Source organism: Gymnodraco acuticeps, unplaced genomic scaffold, assembly GCF_902827175.1.
Source record: "Gymnodraco acuticeps unplaced genomic scaffold, fGymAcu1.1, whole genome shotgun sequence".
NCBI lineage: Eukaryota > Metazoa > Chordata > Actinopteri > Perciformes > Bathydraconidae > Gymnodraco > Gymnodraco acuticeps.
This window is the reverse complement of record NW_022992222.1, coordinates 327461-353157: the sequence shown is the minus strand read 5'-3', so window position 1 is coordinate 353157 and position 25697 is coordinate 327461. Positions and strand designations below refer to the sequence as shown.

General features: G+C 39.9%; 1 protein-coding gene across 2 annotated transcripts in view; it reads left to right on the top strand.

Moving 5' to 3' along the window:
• si:ch211-266o15.1 (zinc finger MYM-type protein 4) overlaps window positions 1-25697 on the top strand; it is a 43843-nt gene that overhangs the window by 13730 nt on the left and 4416 nt on the right. For both annotated transcript variants that reach the window (XM_034205950.1, XM_034205951.1), the window contains exons 10-28: window positions 217-367; window positions 997-1112; window positions 1201-1515; window positions 2840-2990; window positions 11203-11366; window positions 11470-11644; window positions 11983-12096; window positions 12739-12782; window positions 12990-13128; window positions 18836-18987; window positions 19070-19181; window positions 20565-20822; window positions 20910-20986; window positions 21643-21772; window positions 21869-22020; window positions 22661-22778; window positions 23514-23762; window positions 24066-24174; window positions 24707-24775. In XM_034205950.1, the coding sequence (XP_034061841.1) occupies window positions 217-367; window positions 997-1112; window positions 1201-1515; window positions 2840-2990; window positions 11203-11366; window positions 11470-11644; window positions 11983-12096; window positions 12739-12782; window positions 12990-13128; window positions 18836-18987; window positions 19070-19181; window positions 20565-20822; window positions 20910-20986; window positions 21643-21772; window positions 21869-22020; window positions 22661-22778; window positions 23514-23762; window positions 24066-24174; window positions 24707-24775 (2795 nt within the window). The remainder of the gene's footprint in view (window positions 1-216; window positions 368-996; window positions 1113-1200; window positions 1516-2839; window positions 2991-11202; window positions 11367-11469; window positions 11645-11982; window positions 12097-12738; window positions 12783-12989; window positions 13129-18835; window positions 18988-19069; window positions 19182-20564; window positions 20823-20909; window positions 20987-21642; window positions 21773-21868; window positions 22021-22660; window positions 22779-23513; window positions 23763-24065; window positions 24175-24706; window positions 24776-25697) is intronic.

Here is a 25697-nt window from a genome sequence, read left to right as displayed (position 1 = left end):
TATATAAAAATAACAATAAGAAAATGATTGGTAAATCAGCAAAGCAGCGTCATCCGGAAAAAAACATGATTGGTTCATCTCTCATTTAAGTGGCACCGAATGCTAATAAGAGTTTGACTACCCAAATATTATGTAACATTCGGAAATCACAGAGCAATGTCATATTTATTAAGCTAATGTGCCAGATTTAAACCTCTGTAATTATGATACACACAGACCTGCAAAAAGACGGTGGAGTGTGTCTACTGTCACAAAATCGCGATGGTGTCCTCCACCATCATGGAAAGAGACCAAAAGGGCAAAGTCCAGCTTTACTGTTCGTCTCCATGTGTTGAGCTGAGTCGACCCCCCCAACACATTCTCACTGGTAGGACACAGACACACAACCACATGTATTAAAGGGGCCCTATCATGCTTTTGGGGTTTTCCCTTTCCTGTAGGGTGTTGTATAAGTTTTTGTGCAGGTAAATGGTCTGCATGGCTCAAATCCCTGTGTTCCCTCCAGAGGGAGTTTGTCTCCCACACATAGTAACACCATTATGTAACACTTGCGCTTCTAGTGGCTTAGGGCTCCAACACACTGTACATGATAGGCTAAAGAGCGGGACATCTCTAAGCAGTTGACTAATCACAACAGCTAACCAATCAAGAGCAGACTGGGCTCTGGTTTCAGACAGAGGGTGAACATAGGTGGTGCAGCACAGGCAGTATGAGAAAAATAAAGAGCTTTTTGAACATTTAAAGAATGGACACATGTCACAGTAGAGACACAACATACAAATATGAACCTGAAAATTAGCATACTAGGACCCCTTTAAATGTATAACAGGTGGCTCATTACTTTTCTTTAATGAATAGGGTTTAATCTTCTTTTACAGTGTGTAGCTTCAAGCACCTCCAAAGCATGGAAAAGGGAAAGCATGTTTCATTATTAGTTAAAACACATACTACATAGCATTTTTTTATTTAGTTTTTTATGTTATCTTTTTCCCTTAGGTGCTGCGTTCCCCTGCTGCGAGTGTAACGTGTCGGCTGTTCCTCAGTATCACCTGGCCATGGTGGACGGAACCATCCGCAACTTCTGCTCCTACGACTGCGTTTCTATCTATAGGGTAAGAACAGTTTTGTTTCTAATCGTGGAGCATGTGTTGGTTTTGTAGATTTGACATTGGTGTAATTTTCCCCTCCATGTCTCCACAGAAGTCCGGTAACACCTCTCAGCCAGACCTGACCAATGGAACCCCCGCTCTCAGGGACCCCAAAGCAGGACCCTCTGCCGGGGCCAGCTCAGTCCCTCCCCTCCCTCAGGACCACCCGTCTTCGGTAGCCTTCCCGGGCCACCATCCCAGTCATACCTCAGTGCCCCCGCTCGAGCCTCCCTCCCAGGCCCCCGCCAAAACGCCTGCTGTTCAGCCTATGAAACCAACAGAAGGGGGGCCCAAGGACATATCCAAGCTGACCTGCCATCAGTGCAGCAAAGAGTTCAGCACAAAGCCGCTGCTGTTCAGTCACCAGGTAAGGAGCCCAGATCACATATTATGACTGCTGCTGAGTTGTCCAAAAAACAGATCCTATGTCTTTTCCTGACAATGTCTCTTTAACCTTCGAGAAAATTATCAAGGGTTTGAAGCAAAATGTGAAGGAGAAATTATTAGGACTGAGGTAGAAAAACTACAAAATTCAGTAGATGAACAACTAAAAATGCATCTCGATACTTTTTTGTTTGATGTGTGCTTTATAAACTTTGACAACAGTGAGAAATATATCAACTCATTAGCAGGGTTTGAATTCCAATTAAAGAAATTAAAGGGAAACTTAATGATTGCTCGCGCTCAACCTCCTGTCAACTCATTTGAATCAACATGAATCCCATTAGTATGAGCGTATGTATAAATTTGAATACTGCAAAATGTACGCATTATGCATAGCCTGTACGGCAGGGGTTTCTGAGCCACTAGATGGCGGGCCGGAACATAATCAAAGGCTTATTTAAGTAATTGATTGTTAAAACATGTGACACGTTCGAATGCTTGGGGGGGAGGGGGGGTGCTAGTGAACTGTCAACGGGGGGGAGCCTCGCTGCGGTGCCGCTGCGGCGCCGTTCTGTGATTCTACAGATTCTACAGATTGCCAGTCCGCCACTGCTCACAAGCTTATTAAGATCTAAAGCTTTAGTGCATTTTGAATCAATGCTGAGTATAGCCAAACTTGACCGAATGCTTCTCGTTTTGCGCCGTCCCGTTCAAATCACATTTCCATGCTCGCGCCAGGGCCGGGGGATGGGGTTGGGGTTACAAGGCTCGCGTCTTGTGCTGCATTCACTTGCACTCTGACATTAGGGATTTTCTCTCATAAATAGTAAACATTACGTTTGAATGATTTAGTGAGCTGGTGTTATTTTTTTCAAACCACAAACTGCATGTTGGCTATTTCAGCACCACGCGCTGTCCACCTACTGCCAGATTGTGCCTGTGCTGTGTGTCATTCACTCTCAACATGGATAAAAGTACAATAAGCACTCTTCAGGTGTAGGTAGATTCTCTATTCGGACATTATAGCCTATATGTGCGACTGTCGGTTTTATTTTATTCTCAAAATAATTGTCCAAATGGACCAATCCGTGGAGCTCCTCACACACACATACACACTCTCAGATGGGGGTGCTGCAGCCCCCTTCATCTAGATAATTCAAACAGCTCTTATCATGGCTGACACATCTGTGTCCTTCCCAAGCAAATAAGAATATTCAACTGCAACATTAAGTCTGAAAATGTACCCTTTTCCCAACCTGAATGACGAGTGTGCCTCTCATGATGATAATATGAATTGCTTCCTGCAGGCCAGTATTTCTATGTTCTGCAGTGAGATGTGCTGTGACCAATATATAAGCCAGAAGAATGTCCTGATGCCGTGCGAGATCTGCAAACGTGAGAAGCGGCTCCATGACACCATCTGCTACAACCAACAGGACCTGTTTTTCTGCAGTGTCGGTGAGTCAATGTTTAAAAGTATTCCTCGGGAAGGCTTGTAACCTTAAAGCTGCTTTTGAATTTCAAGTTAAATAATATCCTCAGTTCATATGAAGAACCTCTTGAGAATAAAAAAAGAATCCTTTTCAGTACTGATTTTAATTTATAGAATTGCTAATTTTCAGGTTTCATATTTGTATGTCGTGCCTCTACTCTACATGCTTTAAAGGGGACCTATCATCCACAATGCCCTTTTTGATATTTTGTATACATAAATGTGTCCCCGGTGTGTCAGGGAACTCACGGAGCGTCAGAAAATAAAACCCTCTCACTTTTCCTCCTTACCCAAATCTAAAAACGGAGGTACAACGGAGCTGATCCAGATTTGCATCCGATATGACGTAATATCGGAAATGTGGACCCGCTGCATCTAATTCAGAACGCTGCTGCTTGAGTCCTCACTAACACTAAGAAAGTGGATCACATCACTCCAGTTCTGAAGTCTTTACACTGGCTTCCTGTGTGTCAAAGAATAGATTTCAAAATACTGCTGCTGGTTTATAAAGCTTTGAATGGTATAGGCCCAAAATACATTTCTGACCTCCTGCTAAATTATGAACCATCCACAAATCTCAGGTCTTCTGGGACGGGTTTGCTTTTTGTCACCAGAGTCAGAACTAAACATGGAGGAGCAGCGTTCAGTTATTATGCTCCAAATATCTGGAACAAACTCCCAGAAACCTGCAGGTCCGCTGCAACTCTGACTACTTTTAAATCCAGGCTGAATACTTTTCTTTTTGTCGCTGCTTTTAATTGTGCTATTCATATCTTAGACTGCACTGTAACTTTTATCCATGTATTTTTTATTTGAATGTTTATTTGATTATCTTTCCTTTTTAATGACTGTTTTTAAATGCACTTTGAATTACCTTGTTTTGAAAGGTGCTATATAAATAAACTTGCCTTGCCTTGCCTTACTGGAGAGAGTATGTGTAAAAAAGCAGGAAATAAAAAAAGTTACTCACCTTGTGGTAAAAAGCATTTGAGTTCCATACTGTTTCAGAAATAATCCTTGCTGTGGTTTGGAACATGATATGGCATTTAATCTCATAGAATTCTGAGCAGGCACAAGCTCCCCCTCCTCTTCTTTCTTTTTCAAGCTAAGGAGCCCGAATCAGCACTTCTCTAACAGGGCTGAAATAGAGGGATATGAGGGATTTCTAAAATGCATTATCTGTTTGGTATTTTGAGCAAAACACATCATAGTCATGTTTTTTATATTTTTTTATATATCTGAGACCCATAATATATGCCTAAAAATAGCATAATAATAACTTTAATGTTCAAAAAGCTCTTTATCTTTCTCATACTGCCTGTGCTGCAGCACCTCTTGTCACCCTCTGTCTGAAACCAGAGCCCAGTCTGCTCTGATTGGTTAGCTAGCCAGGTATGTTGTGATTGGCCAACCACTTAGAGTTGTCCCTCCCCCTTAGCCTGTACGCACAATATTTTAGAGTGCTAGCCAATAGAAGCGCGTGTGTTACATGGTGATGTCACTATGTTATTGAAGTAAACAAAGGAGTCCAATGGAGGCACTGAACACTGGGAGTTTACAGTTCACAAGCGTGCTCTTCCCCACAATTTGGGGTGTACACCACCCCAAATTGATCATGTTGTTGATAGTGCTACAGATGCCCTGCGAATAAAATTAGACTCTGTTGCTCCTTTGAAAAAGAAGAAAATAAAACAACATAGATTAGCTCCATGGCATAATGCCGAAACCCGCAAAATAAAGCAAAAGTCGAGACAACTTGAAAGGATATGGCGTTCCACTAAACTTGAAGAATCTTGTTTAATTTGGCATATTACTCTCAATGAATATAAGAAAGCACTGCGTAAAGCGAGAGCAGCCTACTACTCTTCATTAATAGATGAGAATAAGAATAATGCAAGATTTCTTTTCAGCACTGTAGCCAGGCTGACAGAGAGCCACAGCTCGATTGAGCCTTCTATTCCCACAGCACTCAGTAGTAATGATTTGATGTGCTTTTTTAACGATAAAATTGTTACTCTTAGAAACAAAATTAATGACCTCTTGGCTCTGACCAGTATAGTGTTATCAACAGCTCCCGGAAACGTAAGTTCTAATATTACACTAGACAGTGTTGTAGTCAAGTCACCAATTCACGAGTCCGAGTCACCCAATGAGTGTCCGAGTCGAGTCCGAGTCATCATTACCTGTGTTCGAGTCCAAGTCCGAGTCACCTAAGAAGAGTCCGAGTCACAAGTCTTCATGTATTAATCTTCGTGGATATATGTGTTGAAATGTAGCTGCTCCTCTACATTGCTTTTATCCTGTCATGTTATACTAATCTGTCTATTGAACTGCTGTGAAGCGAGTTTGGCTAAAATTCTTCTATAGTACTATACAAATATAAAGCTTATTACTAATATTAATATTATTATTATAAATGACCTATAATATGTCTAACTATATTTAAAATGAGTTACCTTTTAGAGAAGTGATTATATTTGTATGCCAATATTTTCCTGAATCTTTATTTATTGATTAGATCACGTTACTCTGATGATAGTGTTCAAGACAGCCTATATGTCTGAACTCGATCCTTAGAGTAATGTGTTACGGAGCCTTCTCGTCAATATTTTTTCCACATAATGAGCATTTTGCGCTGCTCTTTTCCTATGTGGAAGCAGAATGTGTGAAAGCATACAGCACGATGCGGGGTGTGTCTCTAGACATCTTTAGACTGGAATAGCGGGGCCCAGTACGTGAACTCACCTCACAGGTGCACACGCCAGGATAGAGGACATCAGACTCCAGAGAAAACTTGCTGGAGTCCAAGTCGGAGCGTCAATGTACAAGTAGAGTCCGAGTCATCGTGGGGGGGAAACATTCACGAGTCCAAGCCATCGTGCGAGAGAATTCACAAGTCTGAGTCGCGTCAATCAGTGTGTGAGTCCGAGTCGAGTCCCGAAAATCGGCACTCGAGTCCGAGTCAAGGATTCGAGTACTCCATCTCTGACACTAGATAGTAAATTAGAATGCTTTTCAACCATAAACCTTGAACAATTGAATTCAATGATTCTTTCCTCTAAACCATCAATGTGTATCTTAGACCTGTTAAAGGAAGTTTTTATATTAATTAACACTTCTTTATTAAATATTATGAATATGTCTTTATTATCAGGCTATGTTCCACAATAATTTAAAGTAGCAGTGATAAAACCTCTTCTTAAAAAGCACAACCTCGATCCAGAGGTTTTAGCCAATTATAGACCTATTTCTAATCTTCCGCTCCTCTCAAATTCTTGAGAAAGCGGTCGCAAAACAGTTGTGTGACTACTTAAAAAAACAATGATTTATTTGAAGATTTTCAGTCTGGCTTTAGAACACATCATAGCACAGAGACAGCTCTGGTTAAAGTCACAAATGACATTCTAATAGCCTCAGACAAAGAACTTGTCTCTATTCTTGTCTTGCTCGATCTCAGTGCTGCATTTGATACTATCGACCATGATATCCTATTGCAAAGACTAGAGCACTTAGTTGGCATAAAGGGAACTGGTTTAGGTCCTATCTATCTGAACGGTCTCAGTTTGTGTGTCAACGATGAATCTTCCACACAAACCAAAGTTAGCCATGGAGTGCCACAGGGCTCAGTGCTTGGACCTATTTTGTTCACATTATATATGCTTCCGTTAGGCAATATTATAAGGAATCATTCTGTACATTTTCCATTGTTATGCAGATGATACTCAACTATATTTATCCATCAAGCCTGATTAATCGAATCTAAATAAAATTCAAGACTGCCTCAAGGACTTAAAAACGTGGATGACCTTACATTATTTGATGTTAAACACGGCCAAAACTGAAGTTATTGTACTCGGCCCAAATAATCTACGAAACAAACTATCTAAAGATATATTAACTGTGGATGGCATTAATTTGGCCTCCAGTGAGACTTTAAGGAATCTTGGTGTTATGTTTGATCAGGATTTGTCTTTTAACGCCCACATAAAATCAAACTCAAGGACCGCCTACTTCCATCTACGTAACATTGCACAAATCAGGCATATCTTGCCTCTGTTATGCCCAGGCCTAGGGGAACCTAGGCGCAGCATAAAGTTTGCTCTCTCCCCACTTTTCCCACTCTCAAGACAAAGGCAGAGACAGAGAATGTCGTTTGGTACATTTCATTTACCAAATCTGAATCAAACAAATATACTTTCACAACAAAAAGAAACATGCTGAAAGTCTGATACCAAAAATAAACAAAACAGGAGTAACAAAACCACAAAAACAAACTAACCTTTAACACAAAATCTTACCTAATAGAGAAAAATAAATGTACAGGCTTCTTACCTACTCTAACTTAAAACAGGAGAAAACCAACAATCCAAAAGGGAAAAAGAAAAGGGTTTGCACTCCTGAGAAAATTAACCCGTCTACAAAGACAGGTAAAGTAAAAATAGCTGGGTGTACCAAGAAGTCAGTTAAGTCGCTTCAGCTAATTCAAAATGCTGCAGCACGTGTACTAACCAGAGTTAGGAAAAGGGACCACATTACTCCAGTTTTGGCTGCCTTACACTGGCTCCCTATAGAACACAGGATAGAATTTAAAATTCTTCTTCTCACCTACAAAGCCCTTAATTGGCAGGCGCCATCTTACCTTAAAGAACTCATTATACCCTACTGTCCAACTAGGGCATTGCGTTCCAAGAATGCACGGTTGTTGGTTGTTCCTAGAGTCTCTAAAAGTACAATGGGAGCCAGAGCCTTTTCTTTTCAAGCTCCACTTTAGTGGAATCAGCTTCCAGTTTGTGTTCGGGCGGCAGACAGCCTATCCGTTTTTAAGAGTACGCTTAAGACCTTCCTTTTTGATAAAGCTTATAGTTGATAAAATAATCTAATAAGAGTGCATTGACGTAGACACGTTGTGCCTCTTCACCTATACATTTGAGTTCTTACTCTTTTTCCTTACTGATGGTATGTAATTTGGTTGTGTGTGTAGATGGTGGAAGCAGGGAGAGGCATATACGTGCCTTGATCCCTGCCAAGTCGACACACAACTGTTGATTGGTGTCAGTGCCAACAAAACTTTTTCGGAGCAATGCGCTCATGGTATAGATGTGGCACATACATCTTAGTTCCTACTCTTTTCCCCTCACCCTATCCTAAGGGAGTGCATGTACTTAGACACATTGTGCCTCTCCTAGGGGTGTAACGGTATTCGTACCGTCACGATTCGGACGTCACGGTTCGGCACATGCAGTCACACTCATAGACTGGTCACACTACGAATACGCCTTTTTTTACGAGTGGGAAAAAAGTCTGTCATTCAGGGGAGTATCCATTACACTATTTATAATCCAGGGGGCGGTATTGCGCCTAAAAGCTGTTTGCCAGCCGCCCTTAAACAACAAATGAAGAACAAGAAGAAACGCAACAATAAAACGAACAAAATACAAGAAGAAGAAAAGTTAGTATGGCGATTTCAGATAACACACAGGAGCTAGAACCCACCTGCTTCTTTTAAATCAGCTGTGTGGGAACATTTCGGGTTCCCTGTGGACTACAATAACGATGAGGTGTGCGAGTGGTGACGAGGACGATGTGTCGGCGTTGTTAGACAGCGGTGCGGTATGCTAATGGTAACACACGCCAAACATTTTAAATCATATCAGAAGGCATCACCCAGATTTGCCAATCACCGGAGCCCGGCCGAAAGACAGCAGCAGTTCAGCAGCTGATCCCCGCTGTTTTTGATAAACCAATAGGCATGAAAGCAGTGAGACCAAAATAAATAACGGAAGCTTTTGGCATATGTTTTTCAACGGCTATGCGCTCTTGAAACACCTTCTTATTATTTATGATGTAATATTTTCAAGACATTCTTTTTAGTTTTACAGCTTGATGAAACCTTTTTGTTTGACATCAGCCATTATAGATAATATGGCCATCTGAGTGTGGTACTGTTTGTGGTTTGTTTTTAACTGTTTAATACAGTTAATTATTCAAAATGTCAGAGTTCCTTATTTTTAAACTGAAACTTGCACTACTGTTCAAAAATAAATAACAAACCTGGAATTATGCATTTGGGACTTTTTTTTTGCTTTTTCTTGTTGTACCGAACCCGTACCGAACCGTGACCCCCAAACCGAGGTCCAAACCAAACCGTGACTTCTGTGAACCGTTACACCCCTAGCCTCTCCACCTCTGTTTCCTACTTCTTATTTGCTACCCTTTTCCCTCAACCTATCCTAAGGGAGTGCATGTACGTAGACACGTTCGTTTAGCTGCTTTAGGCTTAGACTGTCGGGGGACACCTTACTTCTTCCTTCTGTCTGTCTGTACCTGTGTACTCTCCATCTTCTTATTATAGACGCATGCATTTCCAAACATTTGGCCTACCTACGCTGTAAAATGTATTATCTTTTCAATTTACACATGGCATCTATTGCACGTCTGTCCGTCCTGGGAGAGGGATCCCTCCTCTGTTGCTCTCCCTGAGGTTTCTCCCATTTTCCCTTTAAACTGTGGGTTTTCTCTGGAAGTTTTTCCTTGTACGATGTGAGGGTCCAAGCAGTGTTTCCCCTACCATTGTCTTGGAGGGGCGCTGCGCCCCCCCTGAAATTCAAGGTGTTTTAAAAATATATATATAATATGTGTGTGTGTGTATATATATGCGTGTGTATATGTGTGTGTATGTATGTATGTATGTATGTATATATATATCAGTCTGCAATGTTCAAAACAACAGATAAAGCCAGAAATCTAGGTGTAGTCATGGACTCTGACCTGAGTTTCAACAGTCACATTAAAACAGTTACTAAATCAGCCTACTATCACCTAAAGAATATATCTAGGATTAAAAGACTAATGTCACAGCAGGATTTGGAAAAACTTGTCCATGCTTTTATCTTCAGTAGACTCGACTACTGCAATGGTGTCTTCACAGGTCTCTCTAAAAAATCTATTAGAAAGCTGCAGCTGATTCAGAACGCTGCTGCTCGAGTCCTCACTAACACTAAGAAAGTGGATCACATCACTCCAGTTCTGAAGTCTTTACACTGGCTTCCTGTGTGTCAAAGAATAGATTTCAAAATACTGCTGCTGGTTTATAAAGCACTGAATGGTTTAGGCCCAAAATACATTTCTGACCTCCTGCTAAATTATGAACCATCCAGATCTCTCAGGTCTTCAGGGACTGGTCAGCTTTCTGTCCCCAGAGTCAGAACTAAACATGGTAAAGCAGCGTTCAGTTATTATGCTCCAAATATCTGGAACAAACTCCCAGAAACCTGCAGGTCCGCTGCAACTCTGACTACTTTTAAATCCAGACTGAAGACTTTTATTTTTGTCGCTGCTTTTAATTGAACTATTCATATCTTAGACTGCACTGTAACTTTTATCCATGTATTTTTTCTTTTAATGTTTATTTTATTAGCTTTTCTTTTTAATGACTGATTTTAAATGCAATTTTCTTAATGTCTTTCATTTTTTGTAAAGCACTTTGAATTGCCTTGTGTTGAAAAGTGCTATATAAATAAACTTGCCTTGCCTTATATATAGCACCAAATTGCAACTAATCTATATCTACTGTCACTTTTCACATTGAACATGTGCTCTTTTATTACATAAACTAAACACTTTCATTTTAAGTTGTGAGTTTAGTGTTTTTGACCCTAAGAAACACTGATGCATTAATCAATAACAATAATCCACAGCTCCTCTCTCTGCTTCTGAGGATTTTAAAAAGATATATCCCAACCCCCCCACTCAAACAGCACCCCCCCAAAGCAGTAAACCTAGGGGAAACACTGGTCTGAGGACAGAGGGTGTCGTATTGTCATACTGATATTCTGTACAAACTATGAAGTCCACTGAGACAAATGTAACATTTGTGATATTGGGCTATATAAATAAACATTGATTGATTGAGTTTACTCTTTGCAGAACATTGACATATACAAAAACCTATAGAACACACTACAGGAGAGGGAAAAGCCCCAAAGAGCATTATAGGGCCCCTTCATTTTGTGATTTTATTTGATCTTTTAAGTGTGGTGTTTTCTTTACGTATTTCGACATGCACATGTAAAGTCTCTTTGAGTACCAAAATGTATTATTATTATTAACCTGGTCAATCATAATCGCCCCATTTTTGTATTAATGACACTAATAATAGTCGCCCTTTCTGTGTTCCAGACTGTAAATCCGTGTTCAAACATGAGCGGATGGCTCTATGCAAGGATTCCTGCAGCTACTGCTCCGGCTTCAGCACCAAGATGCTGCACAGCCACTATGGAGGCCGGATGGAGGAGTTCTGCAGACCCCACTGCATGTCCCAGTACACTGTGCTCTACTATGGGGTAGGCTGTCCTTCAACTTTACACGGTGTGCCTGTCTGTTAATCCACCGGTTATTTAAAAAAAATCTTCTTTCCCCTTTCTTTTCTCCCCTTCTGCTCTCCAGATGGGTCGCTGTGACAGCTGCAGGAAACAGGGCTCCATGACGGAGAAGCTGCAATGTTTGGGTTCAGTCCGTAACTTCTGCAACCTGCCCTGCCTGCTGCAGTACTGCCAGCTGCACTTTGAGACCAGCCACAGCAGCAGCAACGGAACAGGAACTGCCCCACAAACTCCATACGGTAAAATCAGTGTGACACATTAAGATATAGAGCAGCAGTCTGAAATCCAACAAACCTAAAACAGTATTTTTCACAACATTCAGCTCAAAAGGAGCAGATAAAGCTAGTTTGCCATGGGATGTAGGAGAGATTGTTCTGTAGGTGCCTGGTTTAGCTAAGCAACAACCATGGTTAGAGAACATCAACATACTCTTCAAATGAAGTGAAAACCACCATGCTCAATCCGCACCGTTTCCATCATGTTTTGGAGTGCATACAGGGATGATGGAATAGAAGATGAAAAGAAAAGCTGTTATCTCACAAGTTAATAACTTTGGAATGTTCCTCTCTCCTTCCAGCTCCAACACAGCCCCACAATTCCTCAAAGATGAATCCTGTCATCGCGGATGTGGTTTCTCTGGCCAACGGCTCTGCCACTCAGCCCAGTGTTTCAGCAGACACTGCTCTAACTGGTCAGTTATTTTACTTACATTAGTTAGTGCCGTATAGAACAGTTTAAAGCTTTATTTATAGTGTTGACATCAACATTTGAATGCTGTCTATCCATTATGATTAAAGTCACTATTTCTGCACAGATTCACATTAGACAATATTATTATTAGTCTAATTTTATTTGTAGGATTACATTGAAGTGGCTGCGTATCATTGGTTCTGACTGATCCAAACATTTCTAATAACGTTCAGAGCGTTTTTAAGTCCAAAAGTGATAATTCATTAAAAAAAGATCCAATAATTTCCAAAGATCCACACTTTTTTAGCAAAGTACTTAAATTATGACGTTATTAACCTCCATTCGCCTGGCGCTTAATGCTAAGTTAAGACATCTTCACTTTCTTTACAAATGTAGGGAGCAAGTTTATAAGCATTCAAAGTGGATTTACAAAATTTAATTTTATCCAAAACATTCCTTTTTTTTTTCTTTTTTTTTAAAATATGTATGGGTGATGACCTAATAAAATATAACAATGCTAACATTTTAAAACATTTGGTACAGCTTTATTTAAAGCCACAACACTTGTTATATTTTTATAATATGCATATGTCACAGTGGGGTTTGATGCAGTGCTGATTTATTTGTATTTTCTCTTTTGTAGGAACACTTCCAACCACCAACATTGACGCCAAGAATCTAGACCACGTAGGTACCCTGGGTGTGCGTGTCATGGCTAAAAAATGTTACACTATTGATAATAATATTAGAACCAAAGTCAGTGCCCACATTTCTTTTTCTGAAAATGTTTGATCTGGTCAGAAATAAAACTATTGTCCCCTGCAGCATGTGACTTATTAAGAACTAGATCATATCTTAATTTAATTTAGCCTTTTTTCAATTTGTAATTTCCAGGCCAGCACTCAGACTGACGCCATGCAAGGGCCTTCGTCCCGTCGCCGTCAAATGAAGAACAAGTCAGTTCTGTGTCGGCCCTTCACTATGGACCAGGAGAGCATGTGCCAGCTGCTCTCCCCCTCTGCTGAGTCAGCAGGTAACTACAGAACACACACACACGTTTGGGTAGCCCTGTCCCACCTCACTCACACAGGATACAGAACTAACAACTATTTCAATAATCCAATAATCTGCGGATTAATACTTTGGTTGATCAATTATTATCAGATGAAAAGACAAAACGCTACATTTGTTTCCTACAGGGTTTTATTAAAAAACAAAACGTATTCCTTTTCTGCTTGTACTATCCTCTTTCACAACAGTAACTTAATGTACTTTTACCCCAATGGGTAAATGTACACTTAATGTGTAAAATCTGTTTCCTCTGGAATATTTGTGAACGATTTTTACTGACAAACGCACGCTAACAGGTTAGAATGGACAGAAATGCCTTTTGTCTGTTTTACCTCTATTTTGAAAAAGATCAATGTAGCTGGCCATTAAAAAATAGCTTTCTCAGGGGGCCGGCTACATTGATTTATAAAAAACGGGGGAAAAAGACAGAAGGAATTACTCTCTGACTTTGCAATGGTTAGTCTCTCCATACACAATGATTCCAAATACTCACTCCACAGATACATTTAGTCATCACCTGAGCTTATCAGTAGTATCCAAATTCTTATATACTATTTGTTTAAAATACTATTCATGAATAATTGTTATGATAGCACTCATAGAGGTAGACCCTTTCCTCTGGGCCATGGCTGGTGTGCCTTTTTGTTGGGTGTTTGTCACAACCCTACTCACCATCTAATTCAGTTTCATTCATTCTTTTGGTGCTATCAATCGTTCGATGTTCACAACTAGCTGTTTCGATAGTTGCAGCAGCTCTGCTAGATAGCTCCTCTCAACCCGACCAGACATCTGCGGAAGCTTCCACATCTCCATCACCCAACCCTCAGGGAGAAACTCAGCAGAGCGACGCCGTGCCTGCACGACTAACCGGACGCCATTTCCTGGGCAGAAGGGAGACGGACTCTGACTGCAAGGTCTGCTCCCAACACAAGAGGAAGAGGGTGGAGGAAGAAGAGCAGCAGGAGGAGAAGAAGAAGCAGAAGATGGAGGAGGATGGGCGGACGGAGAGAAAAACAGAAATAGAACCGGAGGAGGGAGTAAAGGATGAGAACAACGGGGAGAACAAAGAGCAGGAACATTCAGAGGTGAAGCTTTGTGAGCAGGAGGGCGGGACTTTGAGGAGGAAGACGTGGTATTTCTGTAAGACGTGTTCAGGGGAGCCCAGCCTCTGTCCTGTCCCCTGTTTTGAACTCTACCACACCAGACTGATCTACAAAACGGCTCCTGGACTGGAAGCACAAGGTGAGCCTTCTGAGTCCCACACCGCATGAACACTTTCTCATGTGAACACCATGAAATAGTTTCCTTTTTAAGTTATCATTTGAACAGCTGTATCTATGATTTAAGGATTCCAATTTCAAGGGACAGTTCACATCCAACTCACATATTTTCCCTCTTACCTCTAGGACAGTGTTTCTCAAACTTTTTCATACCAAGGACCAGAGTTGGGTGTAACGCGGTACAAAGTAACGTGTTACTGTAATAATATTATTTCTGTTGGTAACGAGTAGTGTAACGCGTTACTTTTATAATTATGTTATCACACTACAGTTACTAACATTGCCCCGACACGCGTTACTTCGTTACTTTTATAAAATAATCACACTCACTGACAGACAAGAGGGGTTTCCGCCGCAGGTTTATATACATGTAGGCCTATGTAATCTGCGCGATTTGCGAGACCACATCTCCACGTGCAGTGCTGCATAAACATGGCTGAGTCTTTTCATCTGTAAACTTCCTCAACGGCGCCGCTCGCTCTCTTTTGTTGATCGCCCTCTCACGGGTGAACAGTTCAATGTCCCGCTTCATTGTAGGAATTCTGCAATGTCTCTACCACTTTAGTTTGACCATCTCTGTTACTAAGTTATGGAATACTAAATACACAAGTAATTAGATACCTTACCGTTACTGCGCTCATAAAGAATGATAAGAATAATGCGTCTTGAACTGGTTTAATTAATTAGTGTCTTGACGTTTCACAGACTGTTAGCTTGTTGTGGTAGGCTGGTAGCCTATTTTAGAGCATATAAAAAGAAAGACTTGTGTTAGGCTATGTCTTTTTTAATGCAATAGTAATTGGGGGTGCAAGTGGAGTCTCGCAGAGGCAAAACTGTGGCGCGCCGCAGTCTGCGTGATCTGCCTGTAGGGAGGGGCGGGCCGGCCCTGCGAGTAAAGTAACGAGTAAAGTAACGAGTTACTTTATCTAGAGAGTAACGAAGTAGTGTAATATATTACTTTTTTTTAAAGTAATATGTAATATATTACTTTTTTTTAGTAACGACCCCATCTCTGCCAAGGACCACTTAACCAATAAAAAAAACACTCGCGGACCACCTAACTCAAAGTGTGGTCCGCGGACCACACTTTGAGAAGCACTGCTCTAGAGCTATTTATTCATCTGTATTGTTTCTGGGTGTCAGAGCTATTGGCCATAGATATGTCTATATAACGAAACTAAACTGCACTCGGTTTGTGGCGCTCAAAGCCCAACATTTTTTTATTTGACATACATTTCCAGACCCTAACCTGCTAGATGTTAAACATTAATGGCGTCCTCCTCTGATTACCGATGACGTTAGCTAGCGGAGAAGATGCACACTTCCTGCTGCAGGGCGATACCATTGATTGGGGTTAATTGGTAGTTCCTTAATCAAACTGCTGTGAAAAAAGTGTGTTGATTGTGTCATGTCTTTTGAACAATGCATTTTCTGAGATTTTACATATACAAAATAAATAAATTAGAACTGTTCAAATGAGTTAGTGATTCATGTATAATATAACATTTCTGAAGTTCCATTATATAGAAAAATCGTAATCTTCATTTAAAAAAAAAAAAATAGCACTACAGTTAAGAGGAAAAATGTGAATTTAGATTTTTGCCGTGAACTGTCCCTTTCAATGCAATGTCAATCCTAGAAGCAACAATGCTCTGACACAATCTGCTGACATCTCTGTGTCTTCTTTCCAAGTCAATTGAACTGACTTCCTAAGAGGGTCGAGTGCATCACCCGGGTCTTTCTCTCCACAGCCTCCTGACCTGCTGCTGGAGAAGTCGTCGCCCCCCACCCCACCCCGAGCCCTTCGACAAAGAATAAACCTCTCCAGGATTAACGGGTTCACACCTTCACTCCTTTGCTGTCCTCCATGTTTGTGCCTGTCTAAATCCACCCCTGCAAAGACAGAAATTAATGTTTTCCAGCATTGACATGAATTTGGCAACATGTTTAAGATAGAGATTGCATTATTTATGAAGTACAGATCATCTTGGCTGTCTGTTTCCTCTTCCAATAAAGGGTATTTATTCTGTGTTTTTATTCTGACTAACACTATGGATGAGAAAAGTTCCTCAAGTGCTTCAATGAATTACAAGATGTTCTCTTATTAAAGTACCTTTTTACCTCAATCTGCCACAATACTTGACCCTGTTATTAAAGCTGATCTTAGAACATGTGTCAAGTGTCTTAAAACCTGTCATTTCTTTATTAAGTGAGTTGTGTATGGTTTGTTAATGGACAGTATTTCTACAAAAACACAAACAAGTATGTTTTTACAGCAACCATTCACCCTGATGTGTTTTCACACCCCACTTGACATTAGTCTTTCACTGTCTCACTACAGCAGCAGAGATGCATCATGCCATCTGATCCTTACATTTATTAAGATCACTTTTGCCCAGATGCTAAACAAATTGGTCACTGTAAAGAATTAAGGTTGGATATTTTTAAGTGGGAGGCAAGATTTCCTTGGGGGGGCTCAATGAATGAAAATGCAAAAATGTATCATTAACCATCCAAAAAAAAAAAATCATAAAAAGGCCTAAAAGTGGGTTGTTTGGTTTAATAGTCCCGAGAAACAATATAAAGTTTGGAGGTGCTTTCCCACTTTCCAGGAGTCAAACTAATAAATGCCTTACAACAGACTTTTTTTATAAATATATTTGATGTGAAGTAGTGTCGGATTGCAGAATTGCACTCTATAAAGTGTTCAGAGGATCACATAATACAATTATTATCTGAAAGGCATACAGAAATTTAGCAAAACTGGGCAATTTAACCTGCTTTTGGGGGGGGGGGGTTCTGAGCTTTTTAGGCCAAATACACTTTCACATTTTGAAATGAGTTCCTAATGTATGTCATGTACAGCAGGGGAAACCCATGCTTACAATGACACAAAATGTGCTAAACAAGGAAACACAGGTTCATTGAGTTGGATTCAGGTATGAGGCCCAAATCTGAAATCACTTGAATATTTTTGAAGTGTCTCTGTGAGTGAATTATACAGCTGGTTTTCAGTTCTCTTATTTGAACTGTTACACTACATATTGACGTTTATTATGAATGTGTGATGTAAGTTCAATTCCTTTCTGTACCTCATGCAGTAATGGTAACCAAGGTTGACTTCTACTCATCCATCTGTATCTTTAATTAACAATTTTCTTTTTCACACGTTTTTCAACTTTCTGTTATGTTTGTAGCTTCTCAAATGTAACAGATTTTTTTAATTTTTTTTTATTCCTTATTTTCTTTTTAGGATTACACTGACATGGATCAGTCTGTGAACGCATTAATTTGATTCTTTTTTTTTTATATTGTCCAAGCCTTGAAATTATGGTTTCGATCAAGGCAATTCACTTTTCTACGTTTCAATAAATTGAATTTGTGAGTAAAAGTTAGTTTTGTCCGGTGTCTTATTTCACAGATTTCTTCTGACCAAAGCCATCATAACTGTTAATGAAATGCTGCTAACACAAAACCAAGGGGAGACACATTAGTCCAAACCAAACTACCAAGAAGTATTTCACTTTGACCTTGGAAATAATTGCTGTCGTAATCATGGCTTTATGCAAGATATTACATTCCCTTGTTGTCTAGGGCAAAAGGGATGTAACAAAATATGAACTAACACTAGTTAAACTACTAACCACGTCCCACACAACACACTTCACAATCTGCAGAGGTCACACCGACAGCCATGCAGCTCACAGGAGGAGGGAGAGAGAGAGCAGCCTTCCTCAGCCCTTTATGCACCTGGAGGGAGACACACAAACATACCACGGCATGTAACACAAGACTTAAACTCGCTTACAGTTAAGCATCATTACACTTATTCGTAGGAAATATCAGTAGAAAGAGTTGTGCTCCAAATGTGAAATTACAGATTACCTCATGTTCATCAAAACGACACAGTGTGCTGATGAGAAATAAACGGTATAGATGGAGTTTTAGGCTGCAATAAAGACACACTTAATTATGTTGTCAATTGTTAACATGAATTTAAAAGATAGCAACATTTCTCTCATTTGTTTTTTCTTTAATTTCTGCATTATAAGAAAAATGATCTGTGATATTGTACATTTAAATGTGATATCATCTATGTATTTTAATCAATACAAATATAGTGATCGTGATTTTAACAGTATACTTTATTTAATAAAACCTTTGAAGTTGTATTAAATAAAAACGTAATTTTAAACAAACTGATTCCTCTTTTAATAAAAATATGTTCCCTTCAATTTTTGTGAAACTTTTTTTTTATGTTTATTTTTATATTTCCTCCTTATTTGTCTTACTGTTTATTTTTCCAATTGTATTAATTCAATTTGATTATTTCTGTCTCCCTTTCTCTCTCTATGTCTTCCTCCTGAACTCCCTCACCTCCTCCTCCAGGTGTGCTACCCCCCTCAATGAGTGTCTCAGTAGGGGGGGAGAATGTGAGGGTGTTACTGGTGCCAGTCCCAGTCCCAGTGCCCGTCTTCATCCCAGTGCCCATGAGCATGTACTCCCAGTACACACCTTTTCCAATGGCGATGCCTGTGCCCGTACGTCCTAATATATTCTAAGAAAATAGTTTTTTTTTCTGCAGAAAATGTGATGTAAACGTGTTCCTCCTGTTCCTCCCAGGTTCCAGTACCTATAGTAGTACCACCACAGAAGAAGGAGACGAGAGATGCTGCAGTGCAGTCAGAGCCTCAGGCTGTGACGGAAGAAAAACAGAGAGATGTTTCCACTGCAGGTGAGCAGCACAGAGTCCCTGTCCTAACATGGTGTATTACAACCATTTCAATCTGGATACAGTGGTAATATTCAGGAAAACTCTGATTTGACGAGATTAAAATTGTACATTTAATTAAAAGGTTAATAGATTCGGAGTGGAAATCTCGGCAAGCAGTGTGAGTTCTTAAAAAATATTAACTTTTTTTTGCTTTTTATCTTTTAAATGTATGTTGATAGAAGATTCACTTTGTTGTGTGCAGGTGAGGCTGCTTTTGTCCAGGTTTTTATGTCTTCAAAGGACACCAAAATGATCCGTTTTTTATCAATTACTCAAATCATGAAAGAATCAATTTTTTCTCGCATGACTCCATCATGAACAAAGAATCCAAGAATGGAGAAAGGTCTTTGAGAATTCACCTCAATGTACTAAACAAAAGCCAAACAATCTGTTTACAAACTCCAACCAAACTAACGCAGTATAATCCAAGCCTTATTTGAACAGTAGTATGCTCACTACTTCCTGAACACAATCATTGTTGCTAAAACATTACTTTTGAACTAGTTTCAGTGAATATGTGTTGGGGAAGAAGTGAACATATGACCGGATAATTGAGAAGTGTATTAAAAAGCACAATATGGTATAAGCAGATGTTTGATATAGATTTGCTATCTTCAGTTTTTATTTTTTTAAAGAGGACTTATTATGCAAATGTTCCGGTTCACATTTGTATGTAGTGTCTCTACTGGGACATGTCTCCATGCTTTAATGTTCAAAAAGCTCTTTATTTTCCTCATACTCCCTCTGCTGCAGCACCTCTTTTCACCCTCTGTCTGAAACCAGAGCCCAGTCTGCTCTGATTGGTTAGCTGGCAGGCTCTGTTGTGATTGGTCAAATGCTTAGAGAAGTCCCACTCCTTCTACAATATGTTGGAGTGCTAACCAATAGAAGTGCGACTGTTACATAGTGATGTCACTATGTTCAGAATTAAACAAATGGAGTGCAGTATAATCCAGGAATTAAACAAATGGAGGTGTTTCAGGCAGGGGGTGGAGTGTGTGGGAGACCAACTCTCTGGAGTGAACTTTGGAATTTTAGCCTTTGCAGACCATTGACATGCACACAAACCTATAACACACTACAGGAGGGAAAACCCCAAAAAGCATAATAGGGCCTCTTTAAATCATATAAAGCATGAGAGTGGATTGTGCGTTGGTGTTGGGATCAGGGGGTCACAGGTTCAAACCCCACTGCAGTCAGCATGTCGTTGTGTCCCTGGGCAAGACACTTCACCCCAAATGGCTTTGAATAAAAGCGTCTAACAAGTGACATGTAATCTAATGTAATAATCAAAAGCAAAGTCACCAATGTATTTTCCTCCATGTTTCTCTGTGTGCGCTACAGACCAGAGAAGTCCTCATAGTGGGGACATGGAGTCAGAGGTGGTCGCCCCCATGATCCGTGAAGTTGAAGAGACTGAAAAAACAGTACAGGCCGACCTGCCGCTAACTGTGAGTTCAGAGAGAAGCACGGAGTCATCTGATCCCCAACTAAGCACCCAGCCAGTGGTTACTACGACAACCAGCGAGCCTCCTACCACCAGTGCTGAGCTTCAACCTCCCTCCTCTCCATTGATGGACCTGGAGACTGATGTCCCAACTGGTGAGACGTCCTACTACTTCACATAAATGGGTTTGTTGGGGTAAAAACTGGATTTTATGCTGCTACAACTTTTGTTTGTTTCTGCAGAGTCGTTGGATCAGAAGCCAGCTGCTCCACAGAGAGGAGTGAAGCGATCTAGAGACCCTTACAGCAGCCGGAAACGGGTGAGATTCTGCTCAGAGATCAGCAAAAAACTTCAACATTTTGTGGCATTATAAAGTCACTTATTCACCACAAAAAAAATTGAGCAATGTAAGTCTTAGACAAAATTACAAAAAAGGATCTTAAATGACTTTATTTAACAAAGACAATAACGACAATTTCATCTTTTTTATTGTCAATTTCATATCAGTAAAATGTCTGACTTTTGCCACAAGAACATTTAGCTTGGTAGGGATTGGTTTAGGGATTAAAAAAGGTCATTGGTTTACAGATGAGCACAAGAGGCAGGAGTTCCAGATCATTGTTTTATTGTATATTATGGACTGTTGATTGTTTGCTGGTTGATATGGCAGAAAAAGGGGATAACACCTCACAGTTAGTTTACATATTATATTTATAGTTCAAGTATTATGGCAGCATAGACAATATTCAAGTTTTTTGTACATTAGTGAACTTTTCCATGAGAAGAGAATAGTCACTTTTGTTTTTACTTAAACTTTCTCTGATATTATCTCCCCTGGCTCCATAAGAATGTTTTACCTACCAAAGCCCCAAAACACTATCATATCATAAGTGTTCATAACCCAAATGTTTCAATTACGCCCAACATGCATTTTGTGCTCAAAGTCAATCTTTCATTGCATTTGAATCCATCTAGAGTCGAAGGCGTACTGGCTCCTTGAACCACAGTGCAGTGCGGACTCCCCCCGCCTCCAAACTGAACCACGTGTACGGGGTTAAAGCCTGGAGAAGCTGGGTCCAACAACAGAACCAACAGCCCACAAGATGTAAGACTTCGTTATCAACATCTAACCCAATGATTTGTTCCGTTTTAAACTGTTTTATTCTACACTAGTTGTATTTTGTGGTCTCTCCCCCTGCAGCCAACATGGTGGATGTTAAAGAGGACGTGCTTCAGTGTGACTCTGCTGAGCTCAGCTTCGCTCTGTCTCACTTCATCACTGATGTGAGACGGCCCAATGGAGAGACCTACAGCCCAGACAGCATCTTCTACCTCTGCCTGGGGATACAGCAGGTACACACACACACACACATGATATTGTTTCATTAGTTTCCATCTTGATTTCCGTATTTCTATAAGGCAGAAGTACAGAGAAGTTGGCATCGCAAGGGCTCCCATTATAAACGCCAATCAGAATTCTCCATTGGATTTTGGAATATTGAATAAAAACTAAGCTATGAGGCAAACACACGTTTATGATACTAACACATTTTTTTCAGCAGGATCATCTCCACATATTAACAAACCTTTTATAAAAGTTGAATCGTCAATGCAACAGCCAGAAGTAAATAAGGTAATGCTAAGCTATAAACGAACTACATGACGGTTAACTACATGACCCCCATCGCCTACTCCCCCTAAGCTAAAGGCAGCTAATGTTCGGCGTGATGACGTTTAATAGTTTAATTAAGCCATGTGTTAGCAACTGCAGTTTTTCTGACACATAGAAGCTTCAGACATTCACCAGTGGGGTATTAACTGTATTTTATGTCAGAGAACTATCTTATATTTAACCAAAGCTCTTATTTTAGGCATCTAACCAAATACACATGCTATGCTAAGTCATGCTTACTAATGCTAACTCATTTCCAGGTATTAGGACTTCCTGCAGCACCCATTGATTTCCCCTTCTTTTCTTCTTCTCTTTGGACAGTATCTGTTCTCAAAGGGCCGCATAGAGAACATCTTCACTGACGAGCTCTACAGTCAGTTTACCACCAAGATCAGCGGGATGCTGCAACTCTGGAAACCTAAACTACTAGTACCGAGTGGTAATATCATAAAGTCATAGTGGAGATATTCATCAAATCACACCACAGTTTAATCATGTCTATTTTCTGAAATAACCAGTCAATGTATTTTCATTTCTAAATGTCTTCTCTGTATAAAATGTTTTATGTCAGTTATAGATTCAGATTATACAACTTTAAAGCTGCACTAGTCAATATTTAAATATTGACGACTACATGGATGTGTAATTACAGAATACTTTGATAACAGGTTCGCCATATCCAATTTATAAGTTGATAACATGTAGTGTTTACAGCGTGTTCTACTGGCCAGAGGTGGCCAAAGAAAATATGAATGGTTTTAAATATAAGAAGATTCTCCCAACTCTTTTTTATGCTTTTAAAAAATAATTTTAAACACTCAACTATTTACATGTTTTAGTTCTGATTTAAGATATTTAAAGGTATATTAGGTGAAATGTACAAAAACCTAGAGAAATCTGTAATTTCCTCTCAAGGTGCGCTTCACTTGGTTTATTATAGAGTTATATATTTCTTTCAGTTTTAATCTAATACACATTTCAGAACTTGGTCATTTTAAATTCTATATTTTAACCATATTACAGATTGTATTCATCGAATGCCTGGATCAAGTTATCAGAGAAATATGCAGAGCTAAGCTTGGTAAAATCCTGCTGAACTGTAAACACCACTAAACTCCGTATTTGTTCATGTTTGTTTTGGACAAACCCCGCCCCCTCCACCGTCCTCCTCCAGGTGCTGCAGTCTCCTCCCGGGTGGTGGAGTCCTACCTGTGGGAGTGTAAGCAGCTGGGCGCCTACTCCCCCATCGTGCTGCTCAACACGCTGCTCTTCTTCTGCACCAAGAACTTCGGCTTCACCACTCTGGAGCAGCACCAGAGCGTCTCCTTCACCAACTTCACCCGACTCTCCAAACCCTGCAACAAAGCCGGAAAAGTCCTCTACCTCCGATACCAGCGGAGCAGCAAGGACCCCCGCCACACAGGTACACTAAAGTAGAGGTTTTTTCTTCTTTTTGTATAATTTTGGTTTTTCTGAATGAGTTGGGGTTTAATTGCATAACAATTCAAATGTCAACATGACACCAAAAATTCTCAAAAAGATAAAGAATAAATGGTTGTCATCCCACTCATACTGGTCAAACAAACAACCACCACCCACCCACAGTAGAAGTAGAGTTTTTTCTATCCTGCTGAAATTCTTAATCTGACCGTATGTGGTGTAAAATATCAGGTATCCGTAATTGTTAGTATGACTACCTGAGTTGTGGTACTTTCTTTGTTTCCAGAACGATATAGAAAAAGGCAGGGAGAGGAAGAGATGCTGGAGATGCTTGAAAATGTCGCCAACCCTCTACACTGTCCTGTCAGGCTTTACGAGTTCTACCTCTCCAGATGGTGAGACACACACACACGCGTACATACACACACACACACTGAAAACACATCTATTTAGATTTGTTTTGTATTAGCAACAACCCCATTTAACTGCTCTTTTAATCTTTATTATTCTTATTATTTATTTTTGATATTGTTATCTTTCTTTCTTTATTTTATCGTTTTATTAGCGACATCCCCTTTTAAAATGGTCTTTTATTGTTTTTTTCCTGTTTTTTATTATTATAATAATGATAAATTGTAATTATTGTATTTATTTAATGTATTTATCGTATTTAATCATTTGGTCTTATGTCTACCTTTATTTTACAGAGAGAGATGATTATTTATTTGATTTGACTTATTCCACCTTTTACTTCCCTGGTTCCCTTGCACTGTTGTGTTATATTGTAATGCTGCATGTATGATTTGTGTAATGTTGTTAAAGCACTCTGAGCTGCACCTGTGTATGAAAAGTGCTATACAAATAAAGCTTATTTTTATGATTGTTATTGTTATTATTTTTATGATGATCCTCTCTGCTCTCTGACAGCCCGGAGTCGGTGCAGACGAGAAGCGACGTGTTTTTCCTGCAGCCGGAGGAGGTTGTGCACACTCACAGGTCAGTGTGTGCTCCAACATTAAAGAAACACACGAGTGACACATGAGTCTGTCACTTTATCGCCAGGGCTTTCTACCCGCCATTGTATTCATACTGTTTATATTTGTACCCTAATATGATGTTATGGCTTTAGGGTCAAAATGATCTGCCACTATGTTTAACAGCAGAGAAAAGAGGTCCCCTATACTGTTTTTCAACAATAGATTATAGGTCTCAGATAAATACAAAACATGTCTCTAAAGTGTTTGGGGAGGCTGTGGCTCAGTGGATAGAGTGCTGGACTTCGAATCAGGGGGTATCAAGTTTGAGTCCCACTGCAGTCAGTATGTCGTTGTGTCCCTGAGCAAGACACTTCACCCCAAATTGCTCCTGTGGGGATTGTCCACAGTATTGAGTATGGAAGTCGCTTTGGATAAAAATTGTCTAACAAAAAATGACATGTAATGTAATGTTTGGCTCGAAATACCAAACAGATCATTGCAGCATCCCATAAACCCCTCTGTTTCAGCCCTGTTTCAAAAGTGCTGATTCTGTGTCTGTAGCTTTAAATGCTAATGAGCTGCTGCTGGCCACGCCCCTCTGAGAGATGATTGGTTAAAAAACACAATGGAGGTCTAGGAAGGGGTTCCAAGTGATAAGGTGTTACCTATTGGTGATTGGCTAATGGTTGCACCACCCAAAAACATTGTGACATCACAAAGTGGCTAAAATCTGATCAGCTCATTTTCAGACAGGTTTTTATATAAATGGATCAGGACAAAAAGAGAGGGAATCTTTTTGTCCTGAAACTTTCTGAATCTCTTTACACAGAGGGGACACATGTTGATGCATAAAAGACATGAAAAAGTGGATTTTGAATAATAGGGAACATATAAATAATATATATTACATTACATGTTACTTGTTAGACGCTTTTATCCAA